At 38.9% G+C, this 16,179-nt stretch overlaps 1 protein-coding gene across 3 annotated transcripts in view; it reads right to left on the bottom strand.

The window, feature by feature from the left end:
• akna (AT-hook transcription factor) overlaps positions 1-16,179 on the bottom strand; it is a 61,150-nt gene that overhangs the window by 6,152 nt on the left and 38,819 nt on the right. For all 3 annotated transcript variants that reach the window (XM_062959646.1, XM_062959645.1, XM_062959648.1), the window contains exons 9-16: positions 14,631-14,838; positions 13,766-13,914; positions 11,585-11,773; positions 6,157-6,427; positions 4,426-4,532; positions 2,070-2,308; positions 579-726; positions 159-329 (exon numbers count right to left, since the gene is read on the bottom strand). In XM_062959646.1, coding sequence (XP_062815716.1) covers positions 159-329; positions 579-726; positions 2,070-2,308; positions 4,426-4,532; positions 6,157-6,427; positions 11,585-11,773; positions 13,766-13,914; positions 14,631-14,838 — 1,482 coding nt within the window. The remainder of the gene's footprint in view (positions 1-158; positions 330-578; positions 727-2,069; positions 2,309-4,425; positions 4,533-6,156; positions 6,428-11,584; positions 11,774-13,765; positions 13,915-14,630; positions 14,839-16,179) is intronic.

The raw sequence follows: 16,179 nt of genomic DNA, 5'->3' as shown, positions 1-16,179 counted from the left end.
TTATTGGAGTTAAAGAGCCAGGATATCTGTGGGTTAGCAATCTTGCCGGTGTGTTGGAGCGTGCCCTAGTTTTGATCGCGCAAGATTGGGAGTGTGCCAGCCAAGAGCCAGTATATTATTATTATCATTATTAGGCAATAGAGTTGGCTATTACTTACAGAACTGGATTGTCCCTTGTGGAGAAGCAGGCCATGCCTTGGAGTGGCGGCTGGAGTTTAGAGGCACGTGGGGAGGAGAAGTGCTTTGGGTAGCCATAGGGTCCATGGAGGGTCTCATCCAGACTTTGCCGCAGATGTGAAACTTCGTTCTGCAAATCCGCGATAGCTTGGCTGGAGTCAGGAACAAAGCAAAACAGGATCGATCAAAAGGAGCCTTCTCTAGGAGGACATCTGAGCTATTCAATTCCATGTCCAAAACTAACAACAACACAGGCTGAGCATCCCTTAACCAGATTTCTGAAATCTGAAATTATCCAGGTGGGTGACTGAGATAGTGACACTGGAAGGTAATACACAAAGGTGTTCTTCTTCCCGCCCATCCCATGCGTCTCTTCCATTCCCTGCTATGGTCACACTTACTCTCGCTTCAAGCGGGAGTCAAGAAGGCTGTCGCCACATGTCAGAGAGGAAGAACTGGGAGAAACAGAGTGTCTCGACTCGCTCGGAGGAGGGTTGCATGTGCCATGTTCTCCAGGTGGTTCTGCCTCTGGATCTGAGTTGGTGTGAGCTGCCGACAAGGGAGACAGTACTATTCAATAACAAAACAATATTTGCCACAGAAAAGTACCTTAGGTTGAACCTCACGCAGGGAACAGCTTTTACCAGAACTCAATTCTACGGTAAGAACAGGACGGCTTCAAAAAATACCGTCCTGGGTGTCAAGACTATGAACGACTAAAGTTCTTTCAGGCAGGGGAGGGGGGGGGGAATCTTTTTATCCCACCACTGCCACCAATTTGTCAAGACTGCTTTGATCAACAACTGAGGCTCCTTCGGGCAAGGGGGAATCTAATTATTACTGCCACCAAATTGTGAAGATGCAACCACCAAACGCCTCAGAGAGGAGACCTTTTACTTTTACTTCTTTCTTCTTCTACTTCACTTCAGATGGTAGCGTACTTGGTTCAGAATATATATATGACAGAAGTTTCAATGTTGGAAAAACAAGAACAAGTTTATTCAGGCACAAAGCTTAGTGGTCACAGTATTGTTTCTCATGTAGAGGTTTTCTTATTATCAACAGTTACAATTCCAGGATAAGATGATCAACTCTCTAAAAGATTACTTCTTTTACTTAAGGTAGTTAAACCTTACTCCTCTTCCACTTTTATACCACAGTCACCCCTGTGATATGCTATCACAGACTCTCTGTTCCCTACCAGGACACAGATTATGCCAAATAAGTCACTAAACTTTTTTTTAAACTGACTCAAAATGACCAGTTGAGTCTCCCTTGATCCCTTCAACCAGGATCAATCTTCTCTGTACCTCATCAGAGCACAGACTGACCCTCTTTTTTATACTCTGAACTTCTTCAGCAAAACGGTGGTTGGCTCTGCCCACTTCTCCATGGCAACCAGCCTCTGAGTGCTGAGATGCAGCAACTGTAATACTTACCATTTTAAAACACAAACCCACAATTAAACATAACATTTGTATACTAAAATTCATACTTCATTACACTGGGTATTTCATAGGCCAGGCTTTAGCACAGCAGGTTAAACTACCAGCTGCAGTAAATCTTGTCAATCGAAAGGTTGACAGTTCGAAGCCCAGGTCAGGGTGAGCTCCTGACCTTTAGTCTAGCTTCTACCTACCTAGTGGTTCGAAAACAAAATGTGGGTAACTAAAAAAGTACTGTTTAAAAGCGGGGAGGTATTTTAAGGCACCCATAAGGTGCTTTAAAATACCTCCCCGCTTTTAAGCCGTACCTATTTATCTGCCACATTTTGCTTTCGAACCGCTAGGTAGGCAGAAGCTGGGCTAAAGGCCAGGAGCTCACCCTGACCGCAGGCAATTCACGCCAAATCAATACATACTTGTTGCACTTTCTAAAGCAAATCAACTCACAACTCTCAGTGCCTGGCTCCATCTCACTCGCAATGCTGTTTGTCCGCTCTTGCCGAATGGAGCGGATCCGGAACGGGCCTCTTTTGGGTAGGGTCTGTCTCTGGGGACCATCCTCTGAAGATCGGTCCCTCGGTGAGACCTTTGCTCTTAGCGGTTCCATCACGATGGGTCTCTTCCACTGAGGAGCCGGTTGCTGGACTCCATCCTGCGGGGCCGATTCTCCCAGGATCCCATGGGACCTGGACAAACGACAGATTGAGTGGCATGGGCTGGGCTGTGGTGCAACTGGTTAATATCACTGCTGACTGGAAGGTATGAGATTGAAGCTTGTGATCGGATTGAGTCTCGACTGTTTAATAGCCCAGCTTACTGTCCACCTAAGCAGTTCGAAAACAGCTGCAGCTGTGAGTAGAGAAATTAGAGACCGCTTAATGTGGGGAGGTTAATTCAATTTAATTTATGATACTGCTGGCGAGCAAAGAGCAAGGAGGAAATACCACGATCAAAAAGACTCAGCGTCATAGTGGATGAAGCAACAACTCCTCCTGCGGCCGGAATTGAACATAACCTCCTGAAGCCATGTAACGAAGTGTGATTTTTTATTTACAGATGCCATGTTTAACTGTGTTTTAAAAAGGGTTAATATTTCAGTTACTCAGCACTCAGAGGCTGGTTGCCATGGAGAAGGGGGCGGAACCAACTGGGTTAGCTGAAGAGAGAGCAGAATTTGGAGGGAAACTCAGTCAGTGTCTGTGGTCAGAGAACTACAGGGAAGGTTGATTTTAGTCTGGGCTCTGTTGAAGCTCAGGGAAGGCTGATCCTAAGTTAGGGGGTCAGGGATAAAATAAGTTTGGTGACTTATTTTAAGGCAGTCTGTAATTGGAGGAATTGCAGTTAGGACTGGTTCTCAGTTGGAGAATCAGGGTGGCTCAAAGGTTGGATTTTGAGTCAAGTCTAAAATAAGTTTGGTGACTTATTTTAAGGTAGTCTGTAATTGGAGGAATTGCAGTTAGGACTGATTCTCAGTTGGAGAATCAGGGTGGCTCAAAGGTTGGATTTTGAGTCAAGTCTAAAATAAGTTTGGTGACTTATTTTAAGGTAGTCTGTAATTGGAGGAATTGCAGTTAGGACTGGTTCTCAGTTGGAGAATCAGGGTGACTCAAAGGTTGGATTTTGAGTCAAGTCTAAAATAAGTTTGGTGACTTATTTTAAGGTAGTCTGTCTCCTGACTAGGAACAGATATTCTGTGATTGAAGTGGAATTTTAAAGTTTGAAACACCTCAATATAACTTTGCAACTGTTCAGTAACGTGTCTCAAACAAGAAGAAAAGTTATTGTAACCATCAAGCTTGTGCCTAAATAAATGTGTTATTATTCCTTCAAACATCTCAGTCTCTGTCATACATACACACATCGAGAATAAATAAGAAGAAAGAAGAAAAATAAAAGTCTCCTCTCTAAGTAGCTAGTGGCTACGTATTCCTATAGTGGTGGCAAGAATTGATGATCCCCTTTGTAATTTGGTGGCAGCATTATAAAACCTCTAATATCTGGTGGCAGCGTAAATATATATCTTTATATTGGTGGCAGCGGATATAGTTAAATGTATAATATAAATATAATTAATTAATAGGAACTCCTCCAAATCTCCGAAATCGGTGTCAGAGGTGGGATTAAAAAGATTCCCCCCTGCCTGAGTTCTCCATAAGCCAGAAGTTGGAAAATTATTGAATCACTTCTACTGTCTGTCTGTCTGTGTGTTGTATGGCTAACAATGGCATTGAATGTTTGCCATGTATATGTGCATTGTGATCCACCCCGATTTGTGAGAATGGTGGAATATAAATACTGTAAATAATAATTAATAATAAATACTTGTCTCTGTTGGGAGTTTGGCCTGCATAAATAGGAGTATAGTGTCAATATCCAGGGAAGTCATACTATCCCTCTATTCGCCTTGGTCAGACCACACCTGGAATCACACACCGCAACTTAAGGGTGATGTTGACAAGCTGGAAAGCGTCCAGAGGAGGGTAACTAAAATGATCAAGGGTCTGGAGAACAAGCCCTATGAGGAGCGGCTTAAAGATCTGGGCATGAGAGGAGACATGCTGATGGCCATGTATAAATACATGTGAAAGGAAGTCATAGGTAGGATGGAGCAAGCTTGTTTTCTGCTGCCCTGGAGACTAGGATGCGGAGCAACGGGAAAGGAGAACATTAGGAAGAACTTCCTAACTGTGAGATCTGTTCAGTAGTGGAACTCTCTGCCCCAGAGTGTTGTGGAAGCTCCTTCTTTGAAGGCTTTGAAACAGAGGCTGGATGGCCATCTGACGGAGACGTGAAGGTCTCCTACCTCAAATGGGATAAGTGTTGTTTCGGCCTTTGTGCCAAGGGGGACACTCTGCTTGCTTCAGATCCCACAAATCCACTATCCGTCTCTGGAGACACAATGCGGAGATCCTGCCGCAGAAAAAAAGAGACAGATCTAAGCATTGCAAACAACGTGTGGAAAGAAGACCTCGAAAGTAGACAGTGGACTAGTTCATGCATACCTGTTTGTGACTTGAGGTTTTGCATCCCCTGCTTCCTGCTTGAGGCAATTCTTTGTTGGGAGGTGTTAGCTGGCCCTGATTGCTTCCTCCCAACAAACTATTCCCCCAGGGCAGGAAGCAGCTAGACTTTGAAGCTGCAATGCTATTCAATGCTAATCAAGCTGGCCAATGTCAACATTCCACTTGCCTCCAACAGACAAGAGTTATGGACATCATTCCACTGATATATTAACCCCACTTGCCTAGTTTCCAACAGACCTCACAACTTCTGAGGATGCCTGCCATAAATGTGGGAGAAATGTCAGGAGAGAATGCTTCTGGAACATGGCCGTACAGCACAGAAAACTCACAGTAACCCAATTAAAAGTGATGATGATGATGATGATGATGATGATGATTATTATTATTTGGACATCCCAAAATAATCCTCTGTGGTCTGTTCTGAGAATGGTGGGGAAATTAATTAATTCTAAGTATAATATTGTTTATTATTATTATTATTATTATTATTATTATTATTATTATTATTATTATTATTATTATTATTATTATTTTGGAGATCCCAAAATAATCCTCTGTGGTCTGTTCTGAGAATGGTGGAGAAATTAATTAATTCTAAGTATAATATTGTTTATTATTATTATTATTATTATTATTATTATTATTATTATTCCTATTTGGAGATCCCAAAATAATCCTCTGTGGTCTGTTCTGAGAATGCTGGAAAAATTAATTAATTCGAAGTATAATATTGTTTATTATTATTATTATTATTATTATTATTATTATTATTATTATTATTATTCCTATTTGGAGATCCCAAAATAATCCTCTGTGGTCTGTTCTGAGAATGCTGGAAAAATTAATTAATTCTAAGTATAATATTGTTTATTATTATTATTATTATTATTATTATTATTATTATTATTTGGAGATCCCAAAATAATCCTCTGTGGTCTGTTCTGAGAATGCTGGAAAAATTAATTAATTCGAAGTATAATATTGTTTATTATTATTATTATTATTATTATTATTATTATTATTATTATTATTATTGAGGCCTCCTAGTGGCGCAGCGGGTTAAACCGCTGAGCTACTGAACTTGCTGACCGAAAGGTTGGCGGTTCGAATCCGGGGAGCGGGGTGCGCTCCCGCTGTTAGCCCCAGCTTCTACCAATGTAGCAGTTCGAAAACATGTGAGTGTGAGTAGATCAATAGGTACTGCTCCGGTGGGAAGGAAACGGCACTGCTTGCAGTCATGACCTTGGACGTGTCTATGGACAACGGCGGTTCTTTGTCTTAGAAATGGAGATGAGCACGAACCCAAGAGTCGGATACGACTAGATTTAATGTCAGGGGAAAACCTTTATCTTTACTATTATTATTACTACATCCTTAGCATTCCCGGCCAAATAATGCAGATGGCTCACCAACTACGGCTCCAACCGTTCCATAGTATGAAGTCACGACAGTTGAAGTGTTGTCAAACTGCATTAATTCTACAGCGCAGATCCACCCCAAGCGACACTCACCTCTGACAATGCCATATTGGTCTTCCGGGGGATGCGTTCAGAGAGAGCGCTGCCCGCAACACTGACCATGCTGCTGTGCGTGGAAAGCTGCTCCGGCGGCCCTTTGGAGGACATCTTCTTGCGGACGGCACCCGAGGCCCTGCTCTTCTCAGAGGACTCCTCTTGCATTGCCAACGTCCCGGGTTGAGCTGTGGGCGCGTGCCCAATCTGGTACGCTGGCCTCCGGGGGTTTCTCGGAAGCGGATGGCGAGATGAGCTCTGTTGAGCCTCTCTGTTGGAAGTGGCAGAGAAAACATCAACACTGTTAGTTGTCATATGATTCCTTCATCTCACAACCTACCATTAATGATCAGACTCTGTCCATGAATGTCGGCATCTGTTTCTCCACTTTCCTGGAGATCTTGCCCACTTAAATCCAGTTTCTGCCTCCTGCAACATTCAGGGGTTTGTAGTTTCTTGCAGACTTAAGTCCAGACAATATGTTTTTATTTATTTGATTGCATTCTAAATTGGTGTTGTTGGTGTTATTTGGGGGTCTCTTGCATTGAAGTCATTTCCCAAGCTTCCTCTCCAAACTGAGGCTCCATGCACTTAGTGGAATGATGGGCAACCTTTTGCGCTTGGTGTGTCAAAATTCACCAAAAAACCTAGCATGACTTGGGTGGTGTGTCACTTTGAGAAAAAAACCATTATTTCACAATATGTATAGTTTAAATAGCAAAAATATATACAGTAGAGTCTCACTTATCCAAGCATAACGGGCCAGCAGAAGCTTGGATAAGCTATTATCTTGGATAATAAGGAGGGATTAAGGAAAAGCCTATTAAACATCAAATTAGGTTATGATTTTACAAATTAGGCACCAAAGCATCATGTTTTACAACAAATTTGACAGAAAAAGCAGTTCAATATGCAGTAATGTTATGTTGTAATTACTGTATTTACAAATTTAGCACCAAAATATCACGATATATTGAAAACATTGACTACAAAAATGGTTTGTATAATCCAGGAACTTGAATACGCGAGTGTTGGATAAGTGAGACTCTACTGTATATATATATATATATATATATATATATATATATATATATATATATATAATCATTCTATGGAAACCTCTTGCATGGAAACTGCAAGAGGTACCATAGATTGTTGTACATGGAAATAATGGTAGTAAATAGTTTTTGATTTATTAAATACAGTTATATATTACAATTATAAATTTTTGTTATTTAAACTATATATATTGTGAAATTATGGTTTTTTTCTCAAAGTGACACACCACCCAAGTCACGCGAGGTATTTTGGTGAATTTTGACACACCAAGCACAAAAGGTTGCCCATCATTGCACTAGAGCATGAATCCACTTGAAATCCAGTTTCTGCCTCCTGCAACATTCTGGGGTTTGTAGTTTCTTGCACATTTAGGTCAAGACAATATGTTTTTATTTATTTGACTGCATTCTAAATTGGTGTTGTTGGTGTTATTTGGGGGGTTTCTTGCATTGAAGTCCTGTTTCCCAAGCTTCCTCTCCAAACTGCAGCTCCATACACTTAGAGTCTTATCACACTAAGCATGAATCCACTTTAAATCCAGTTTCTGCCTTCTGCAGAATTCTGGGGTGATGAAGGTGTATTGGGAAAATATAATACTTGTATTGGAAACTATATATTGAATGTAATCATATTAGAAATAGGAATAGGAAAAATGTAATCACAAGCAGATTGTGTGCATATAGCCCCAAAATACACTCTGCTCAGCAGATAACTGTCTCCCCATAAGCAGAGACCAAAGTTCACCCTAAGTGCCAGAGACATATGTCAAGTGTCAACAAGAATAGATAAGCTAATGGACAAAAGACAAATTAAGGATTTTGGGATGTCAAAATAAGACCTGGCGCCACGTAGGAGTGCTAATGACTCTCTGACAAGCTAAGATAGGGGTGAATTCCTTAATTAATGGATCCCTGAAAGCCTAGATAGGAATTCCGTAGATAAGGCCTGATGGAGGGTCAGAGGTCTTGAAAGTAGTCTATATTTTAGGAAAATGCAAAAGTAGCTTTTAGTAAAGTGCAAAGTAAGACTTTTTTTACACTAATTGGTGATGTATAATGCCTATATGACGTAGATAAAGGAAGGCAAAAATAGTATATAAGAACCTGTGTTTCTTTGTTCTGTACCCCTTTTTTCCTGGAGACAGGAGGGTCTATATTCTCTCTGGCCACTGAGAATAAACGTCTTTTTTTCTACAGCCACCGGAACTCTCTTTGTCTCATTACCTCAAACCTTTGTCTGCCATTTCAGGTTTGTAGTTTCTTGCACACGTAAATCCAGACAATATGTTTTTATTTATTTACTAGCTGTGCCCGGCCACGCGTTGCTGTGGCGAAGTATGGTGGTATGGGAAATAAAGTATTGAGGAATTGGTGGTAGTTAAGGTAAAGGGTAAAGGTGTGGAGTCCAGATAATCCAGTTAAAGCAGATAATATAAGATTATATGGGTTATATAGCTGTGTGGAAGGGCCTTTTGAGGAATTGGTGGTAGTTAAGGTAAAGGGTAAAGGTTTTACCTTACATTAAGTCCATTATAAATGGGTTATAATAATAATAATAATAATAATAATAATAATAATAATAATAATGATAATAATAATACTTTATTTATATCCCGCCATCTTGTGGAAGGGCCTTGAGTCTACACTGCCATATAATCCAGTTAAAATCAGATAATTTGTATTTTATAGGCAGTGTGGAAGAGGCCTAAGTGAGGCCTAACTTTGCCTGTCCCCTGAGTGAGTGGGTTGCTAGGGAGACCCACTGGGCGGAGCTTAGCCTTCTAACTGGCAGCAATTGGATAAAAACAATTATTCCTCTCCCTCTAATTAGGACTTTATTTTTCTTTTCTTTTTGTTGTATCAACCTAGAGGCATGGATGATGGGTTGTGTTGTCAATTTTCGAGGTTGTGGGGTGTTTTGTTTTGTTGTTTTGGCGGTCGCCAGGATTCCATCACTCTTATATATATATATATAGATTTGCATTCTAAGTTGGTGTTATTTGGGGGTCTCTTGCATTGAAGTCCTGTTTCCCAAGCTTCCTCTCCAAACTGCAGCTCCATGCACTTAGTGTCTTATCACACTAGAGCATGAATCCACTTTAAATCCAGTTTCCGCCTCCTGCAGACTTCTGGGGTTTGTAGTTTCGTGGGGCCCAGGACCTGTCTGGCTGAGCTGTTTAAAGCCTCCTCCCTTAAGTAGATTTAAAGTGGATTTAAAGTGGATCCAAACTCTATTGTGATGCGGTCCCTATTACTATGTGTAGTAGGAGCTCTGTTGTTGTTGGCAAGAAAATAAATAAATCACTTTAGCTATTCCATGTTCTCTTCCCTCTCCCTTCCTCCTGACTCTTAAGATCCCAGCTGAGTCCCTATTTCCTTCCGGCTATGCTTTCAGTCCCGCCCGTCTCCACCCCACGCGGTTCCTCTTCAAACATCTTTGCAGCCCTCCAAGCCGCGTCCAAAACAGGCCCTTTGTCCGATTCTGGGAAATGAAAAGAAAGCAAAAGGCAAAGGCTCTCTTGTTTTGTGGCCAGGGAGAACAAATACGGCTTCTTTAAAAAGGCAAAACTCTGCTTCTAATTTTAGTCACGTTCCCGAGTGCCCAAGGCATGATTTCTACTGGGGAAAGGCTCTGGCCAATATCTGTGAGCTTAGCATTATTATTATTATTGTTACTATTATTATTGTTATATTTATTTGTACCCTGCTTTATCTCTCCCGTAGGAAACTCAAGTTAAGCTACAAAGCATGAAAATGATCGTGGAAATCATTGGAAATTAGTTTGTGAAGGGAGTGTCTCCAAAGGAAAGCAAAGGCAACTCACAAATATTACTAAGAAAACACCATGACAGTTTCAGCTTGGGGTCACCATAAATTAGAAGCAACATGAAAGTCGCATAACAACAACAACAACAACAACAACAACAACAACAACTATTATTATTAAGAAAACACCATGATAGTTTCAGTTTGGGGTCACCATAAATTAGAAGCAGCCTGGAAGGCACACAACAACAACAACAACAACAACAACAACAACAACAACAAAACACCATGATAGATTCAACTTAAGGTCACCTTAAATTAGAAGAATCTTGGAAGGCAAACAACAACAACAACATATTATTATTATTATTATTATTATTATTATTATTACTACTACTACTACTAAGAAAACACCATGATAGATTCCACTTAAGATCACAATAAATTAGAAGCAACTTGGAAGGCAAACACCATCATCAACAACAACAACAACATCTATTACTACTAAGAAAACATGATAGATTCAACTTAGGGTCACCATAAATTGGAAGCAACTTAGAAAACACACAATAACAACCAAAACAAAAACAATATCTATTATTACTAAGAAAACACCATAATAGATTCAACTTAGGATCACCATAAATTAGAAGCAACTTGGAAGGCAAACAATAACAACAACAATAACATCTATTATTACTGAAAAAACACCATGATAGATTCCACTTAGAGTCACCATAAATTAGAAGCAACTTGGAAGGCAAACAATAACAACAACAATAACATCTATTATTACTGAAAAAACACCATGATAGATTCCACTTAGAGTCACCATAAATTAGAAGCAACTTGGAAGGCAAACAATAATGACAACAACAACAACAACAACATCTATTATTACTAAGAAAACACCATGATAGATTCAACTTAGTCATCATAAATTAGAAGTAACTTGGAAGGCAAACAAGAACAACAACAACAATAACAACAATAACATCCATTATTACTAAGAAAACACCATAATAGATTCAACTTAGGATCACCATAAATTGGAAGCAACTTGGAAGGCAAGTAACAACAACATCTATTATTACTGAAAAAACACCATGATAGATTCAACTTAGTCATCACAAATTAGAAGTAACTTGGAAAGCCCAGAATAATAATAATTGACACAAGGACATTGTATGACACAGCAAACAAGATAGATATGCTGGATTTCGTATCACAAAATCACAAGTCGAACACTTCCCAAGTGTCTAGAACTGTGTGATATATTACTATTATTATTATTATTATTATTATTATTATTATTATTATTATTATTATTATTGGGACATGAGAGAAGCCTCCCACAATGATGGTAAAAACATCAAAACATCTGGGCGTCCCCTGGGCAACGTCCTTGCAGACAGCCAATTCTCTCACTCCAGAAACAACTCCGGTTACTTCTGACACGAAAAAAAATATTATTATCTACTACTACTACTACTACTACTACTATTACTACTGTTTGGAGATCCCAAAATAACCCTCCATTGTCTATTCTGAGAATGGTAGACGCAGTGGCTCACAATACAACGTTTTCTCCAAGTAGGACTCACGTCATGGAGGAAGAAGATGGGATGCGAGGGGCCTTCTTAGTTTTGGCCGCTGTCTGGAGGGAGTCCTTTTTGTTCCCAGGATTTGTAGCATCTGTTGCACCATCTGTTTCCTCCGGTGATAAATGATGCTCATCTGAATCTAACCGTTCCAAACTCAGGGCTGCCGGCAATGACTTGAAGCTGCTATAGCTGGAAACAAAGGCAATGGTTGAGCAAACTAGCACAAAAGTGGGAAGAGGGTGCAGTAGTTTCCTTTTGCCTGAGCTGAAGCTTTAGGTGCTCTTACTGGCTGTTACGGGGAAAAGCTTCTGATTCCTTTTTTTTCATTTTTATTAGTGATTTTCCAGGAAAGTGACACACAAATGAAATTGAAAATATAAAGAATACACATAAGAACAATAACAAACATAGACTACGTGCTCTCTACATTGAATTAAACCATAAAAAAGCAAAACAAAAAAACAAAAAGAAACAAACCAAGGACAAAAAAGAAAAAGAAATAAAAATTACAGTAAGGAAAAACATGACAATGGATGGAAACACAAGACTACATATATGGACAATGTGTGATTTTATATATATACGTATATGTATGTGTGTGTGTGTGTGTGTGTGTGTGTGTGTGTATATATATATATATATATATATATATATATATATGTCACACCATATACCTTAACCCCTCCCCAGTGTACATATATATCGACTTCCATCTTAATCCTGCTGACCTTACCGATTTATATCTTAAATAGTACTGTATATACTCGAATATAAGCCTAGTTTTTCAGCCCTTTTTTTAAGATTGAAAAAGCCCCCCCTGCGGCTTATACTTGGGTGAGGGTCCTGGTTGGCTTATATTTGGGTCAGCTTATACTCGAGAATATATGGTACATTTATTATTTTTCTCTATTATTATTGGTATTATTACATTTATTATTTTTCTCTATTATTGTTGCTACTATTACATTTATTTTACTCTATTATTATTATTATTATTATTATTATTACATTTATTATTTCATTCTGATCTTATTATTATATGTATTATTTTACTCTATTTATTACTACATGTATTTTTTCCTGTATTTATTATTATTATTATTATTACATGTATTATTTTACTTTATTTATTACTACATGTATTATTTTCCTGTTTTTTTATTCTTATTATTACATGTATCATTTTACTCTATTTATTACTACATGTATTATTTTCCTGGCTTTTTATTATTATTATTACATGTATCATTTTACTCTATTTATTATTACATGTATTTTTTCCTGTATTATTTATTATTATTATTATTATTATTATTATTATTATTATTATTATTATTATTATTACATTTATCATTTTACTCTATTTATTATTACATTTATCATTTTACTCTATTTATTATTACATGTATTATTTTCCTGTATTTATTATTATTATTACATGCATTACTTCACTCTATTATTATTAAAAGGATACATAAGCACATTTACATTGAAGAAGATGAGAATAATGATTTGATCAGAGTTGGACAGTCTTATCTTAAATTTGAGCTTTATATAAATATTCAAAAACATATAACCTACTGATGCCTCAATTAATGTAATTTTTGGTATCTATTTTTATTTCTAAAATTTACCACCCTCGGCTTATACTGGAGTCAATGTTTTCCCAGTTTTTTTGTGGTAAAATTAGGTGCCTTGGCTTATATTCGGGTCGGCTTATACTTTATATATGGTAATTTGTCTTATACATTACACCCAGCCTCCACCTTTATATGTGTTTTCTAGATTTATATTTTAAATCAGAATTTTAACATTCACACTCTTTAAGTAGTCCTTGATAGAGCCCCAGTTTGTTTGTTTTTTTGGTTTGCCGTGATTGTTTGCTAATAAATATGTTAGCCTATCCATATTCATAATCTCTAGAATTTTGGTGTACCACCTGTTGATTTCCGGGGTGTCTTTGTTTTTCCATAACTTAGCATACACCATTCTTGCAGCTGCAGTCAAGTAATTTGCCTGAGCTGAAGCTTTAGGTGCTCTTACTGGCTGTTACAGGGAAAAGCTTCTGATTCCTAACCTGGGGATCACAACAAGATACAGTGAAGACATCTGCCCTTGCGCTTGGCTACGCTCTTGCTGAATACGCATGCAGGTATGGAAGTCAGAAGCTGGTTCACTTACTGTCCCAAGAGATGGTCAAAGTCCTTCTCCACCTGGAGCTGCATATGGCGAAGAGGCTCTGGAAGGCCACCTTCGGACATCTCATCACTGACTGAGCTCACCTCCACATCCACCTGGACTCGATAGTGACTCTTTTCCAAGTTTGAGACCTGAGGAGCAAACAGTGTTGAGAACCATTGATCCTCCAGATGTGGTGGACCACAACTTCCACCATCCTTGAGTTCTACCATATTAGGCGATGGTAGTATAAGGTGAGACATCTGCAAGGTCATCCCTGTATTGGAGAATATTCTGAATGTTCAACTAGATTGACTCTTGAACGTCAATGGATGGAACACTGGAAACACTCAGGGAAACATACACTTTGGCAGGAAACTGGAGGATCTTATGCAATTATTGGAAAGAGTTGGTCAAAACTGATACTCATTTGCAAACTGCTCATCATTACCATACTAACACAAGAGCCCCTTCCAGGGGTGCATCTAAATTGTGGAATTCTGTGGTTTGACACCACTTTCACTGCTGTGGCTCAATGCTATTACATCCTAGAGGGTTGTAGCTTTAGAAGGTGTTTAGCCTTCTCCACCAAACTACACATCCCAGGATTCCGTTATATACAGTCATAAACCGTTATAAACTGCATTAATTCTACAGTGTAGATGCACCTTTTCCTTGAAAGTGTTTAAACACAGGGTTTTAGCCGTTTCAATTGACAAAAGAGTTGGACCAGATGGTGGCTTAACTATTACATAGTTTTACATAGTGTTACTCCCACAATAGCCCCAGATATGTACAATAGGTGGGTTCTAGGACTTCTAGTAGGAAAACTATCTGCTTCTAGTGCAAACATGCCATTGAATTTAACCTCAGGATATGGTGTGCGGACAGCCGGGATCGGAGCATGAAGAGATGGAGTCGGCGATCCCATTTGTGCCTCCGGACTCTGTTCTGGAAAATGGGCGGAAGAGGCCGTGGTTGGTACTGGGTTGCTCTGGTTGAAAGCAGCCTGTCCCAGTCTCTCCTTCAGCTCTTCCAGACGCATCTCAAGATGGAATATCTCTCCTTCCACCGCACTGGAAAACATGCCAAGAGGCCCAAAAGAGAGGAGTTAAGGATGGAGTGTTTCCCAGGGATACATTATGAAGTGGTTTAAGATGGATCTTCTTGCACTCTAGCCTTGAGACACCTTTTCACCCAGCACCAAACCAGAGTCCAGTAGTACTAACAGAGTCCAGTAGTCTGCTCTGAGAGACATCAAGAAAACATCACTTAATTTAAACCCAAGCCCAACCAAGAACCCATCAAGTCATGCCTCACACACCTGGGTTTCAAGGACTCCTTGCGGAGTCTCTCCAAATACTAATTAATCTATCTTCCACTCCCTCTGTCCAGAGACCTAATCTAAAATCATGGGAAAACTCCCCATCAGCTGAAGGCCGAGTCCCAAGAGAAATAGACCTTTTACCGGTTTACTGTCTCATTTCAACTGTCTACAACAGGGGTCCTCAAACGTATTAAGCTGAGGGCCAGTCCACAATCCTTCAGACTGTTGAGGGGCCGGATTATCATTTGAAAAAAAAATACAAACAAATTCCTATGCATACTGCACGTATCTTATTTGTAGTGCAAAAACAACAACAAGAAGAAAAACAATGAAAGAACAATACAGTATTTAAAAATAAAAACAATTTTAACCAACATACATTTATCAGGATTTCAATGGGAAGTGTGGTCCTGCTTCTGGCCAATGAAATAGTCAAGTTAATTAGGGTTGTTGTTGTTGTTGTTGTTGTTGTTGTTGTTGTTGTTGTGTGCCTTCAAGCCATTGGGTGGCTTTGGGTGAGCCTAAGTCTAAAATTTATTTATTATTTATTTACTGCATTTATTTACTACATTTGTATCACACCCTTCTCACCCCAAAGGGGACTCAGAGTGGCTTACAAATTATATGTACATACAATATATTATATTATTAGCATAGCACAATATTAGCATTATATATTACTATATTGAACTATACCACTATACTGTAATATTATTAGTAGTAATTTATGTAATATAGAATATATAATTAATATTATTATATGGTATTATTATTAGGTTATATTGCATTACATTATAATATTATTATCAATATTATATGTATATACAATATATTATATTATAAAACTGAGGGCGGGGGCCAGGTAAATGACCCTGGAGGGCCGCATCCGGCCCCCGGGCCTTAGTTTGGGGAACCCTGTTCTACAATTCTCTCTTATCTAAGGCTGCAATTCTCCCTGATCACACAGAAACTCTTCAGTTGGAAACCCATCATCCCCCTTGTCCTCTGAGAAATCCCGCATCCCTTGCTGAGCCCTAACAGTTCTATTATTAGGATTTCCAACAATTAAACTTGGTGCCAAGCTGAATGT

The sequence above is a fragment of the Anolis carolinensis genome, unplaced genomic scaffold (assembly GCF_035594765.1).
Source record: "Anolis carolinensis isolate JA03-04 unplaced genomic scaffold, rAnoCar3.1.pri scaffold_7, whole genome shotgun sequence".
In the NCBI taxonomy this organism is placed as follows: Eukaryota; Metazoa; Chordata; class Lepidosauria; order Squamata; family Dactyloidae; genus Anolis; species Anolis carolinensis.
This window is presented reverse-complemented; position numbering and strand designations above follow the sequence as displayed.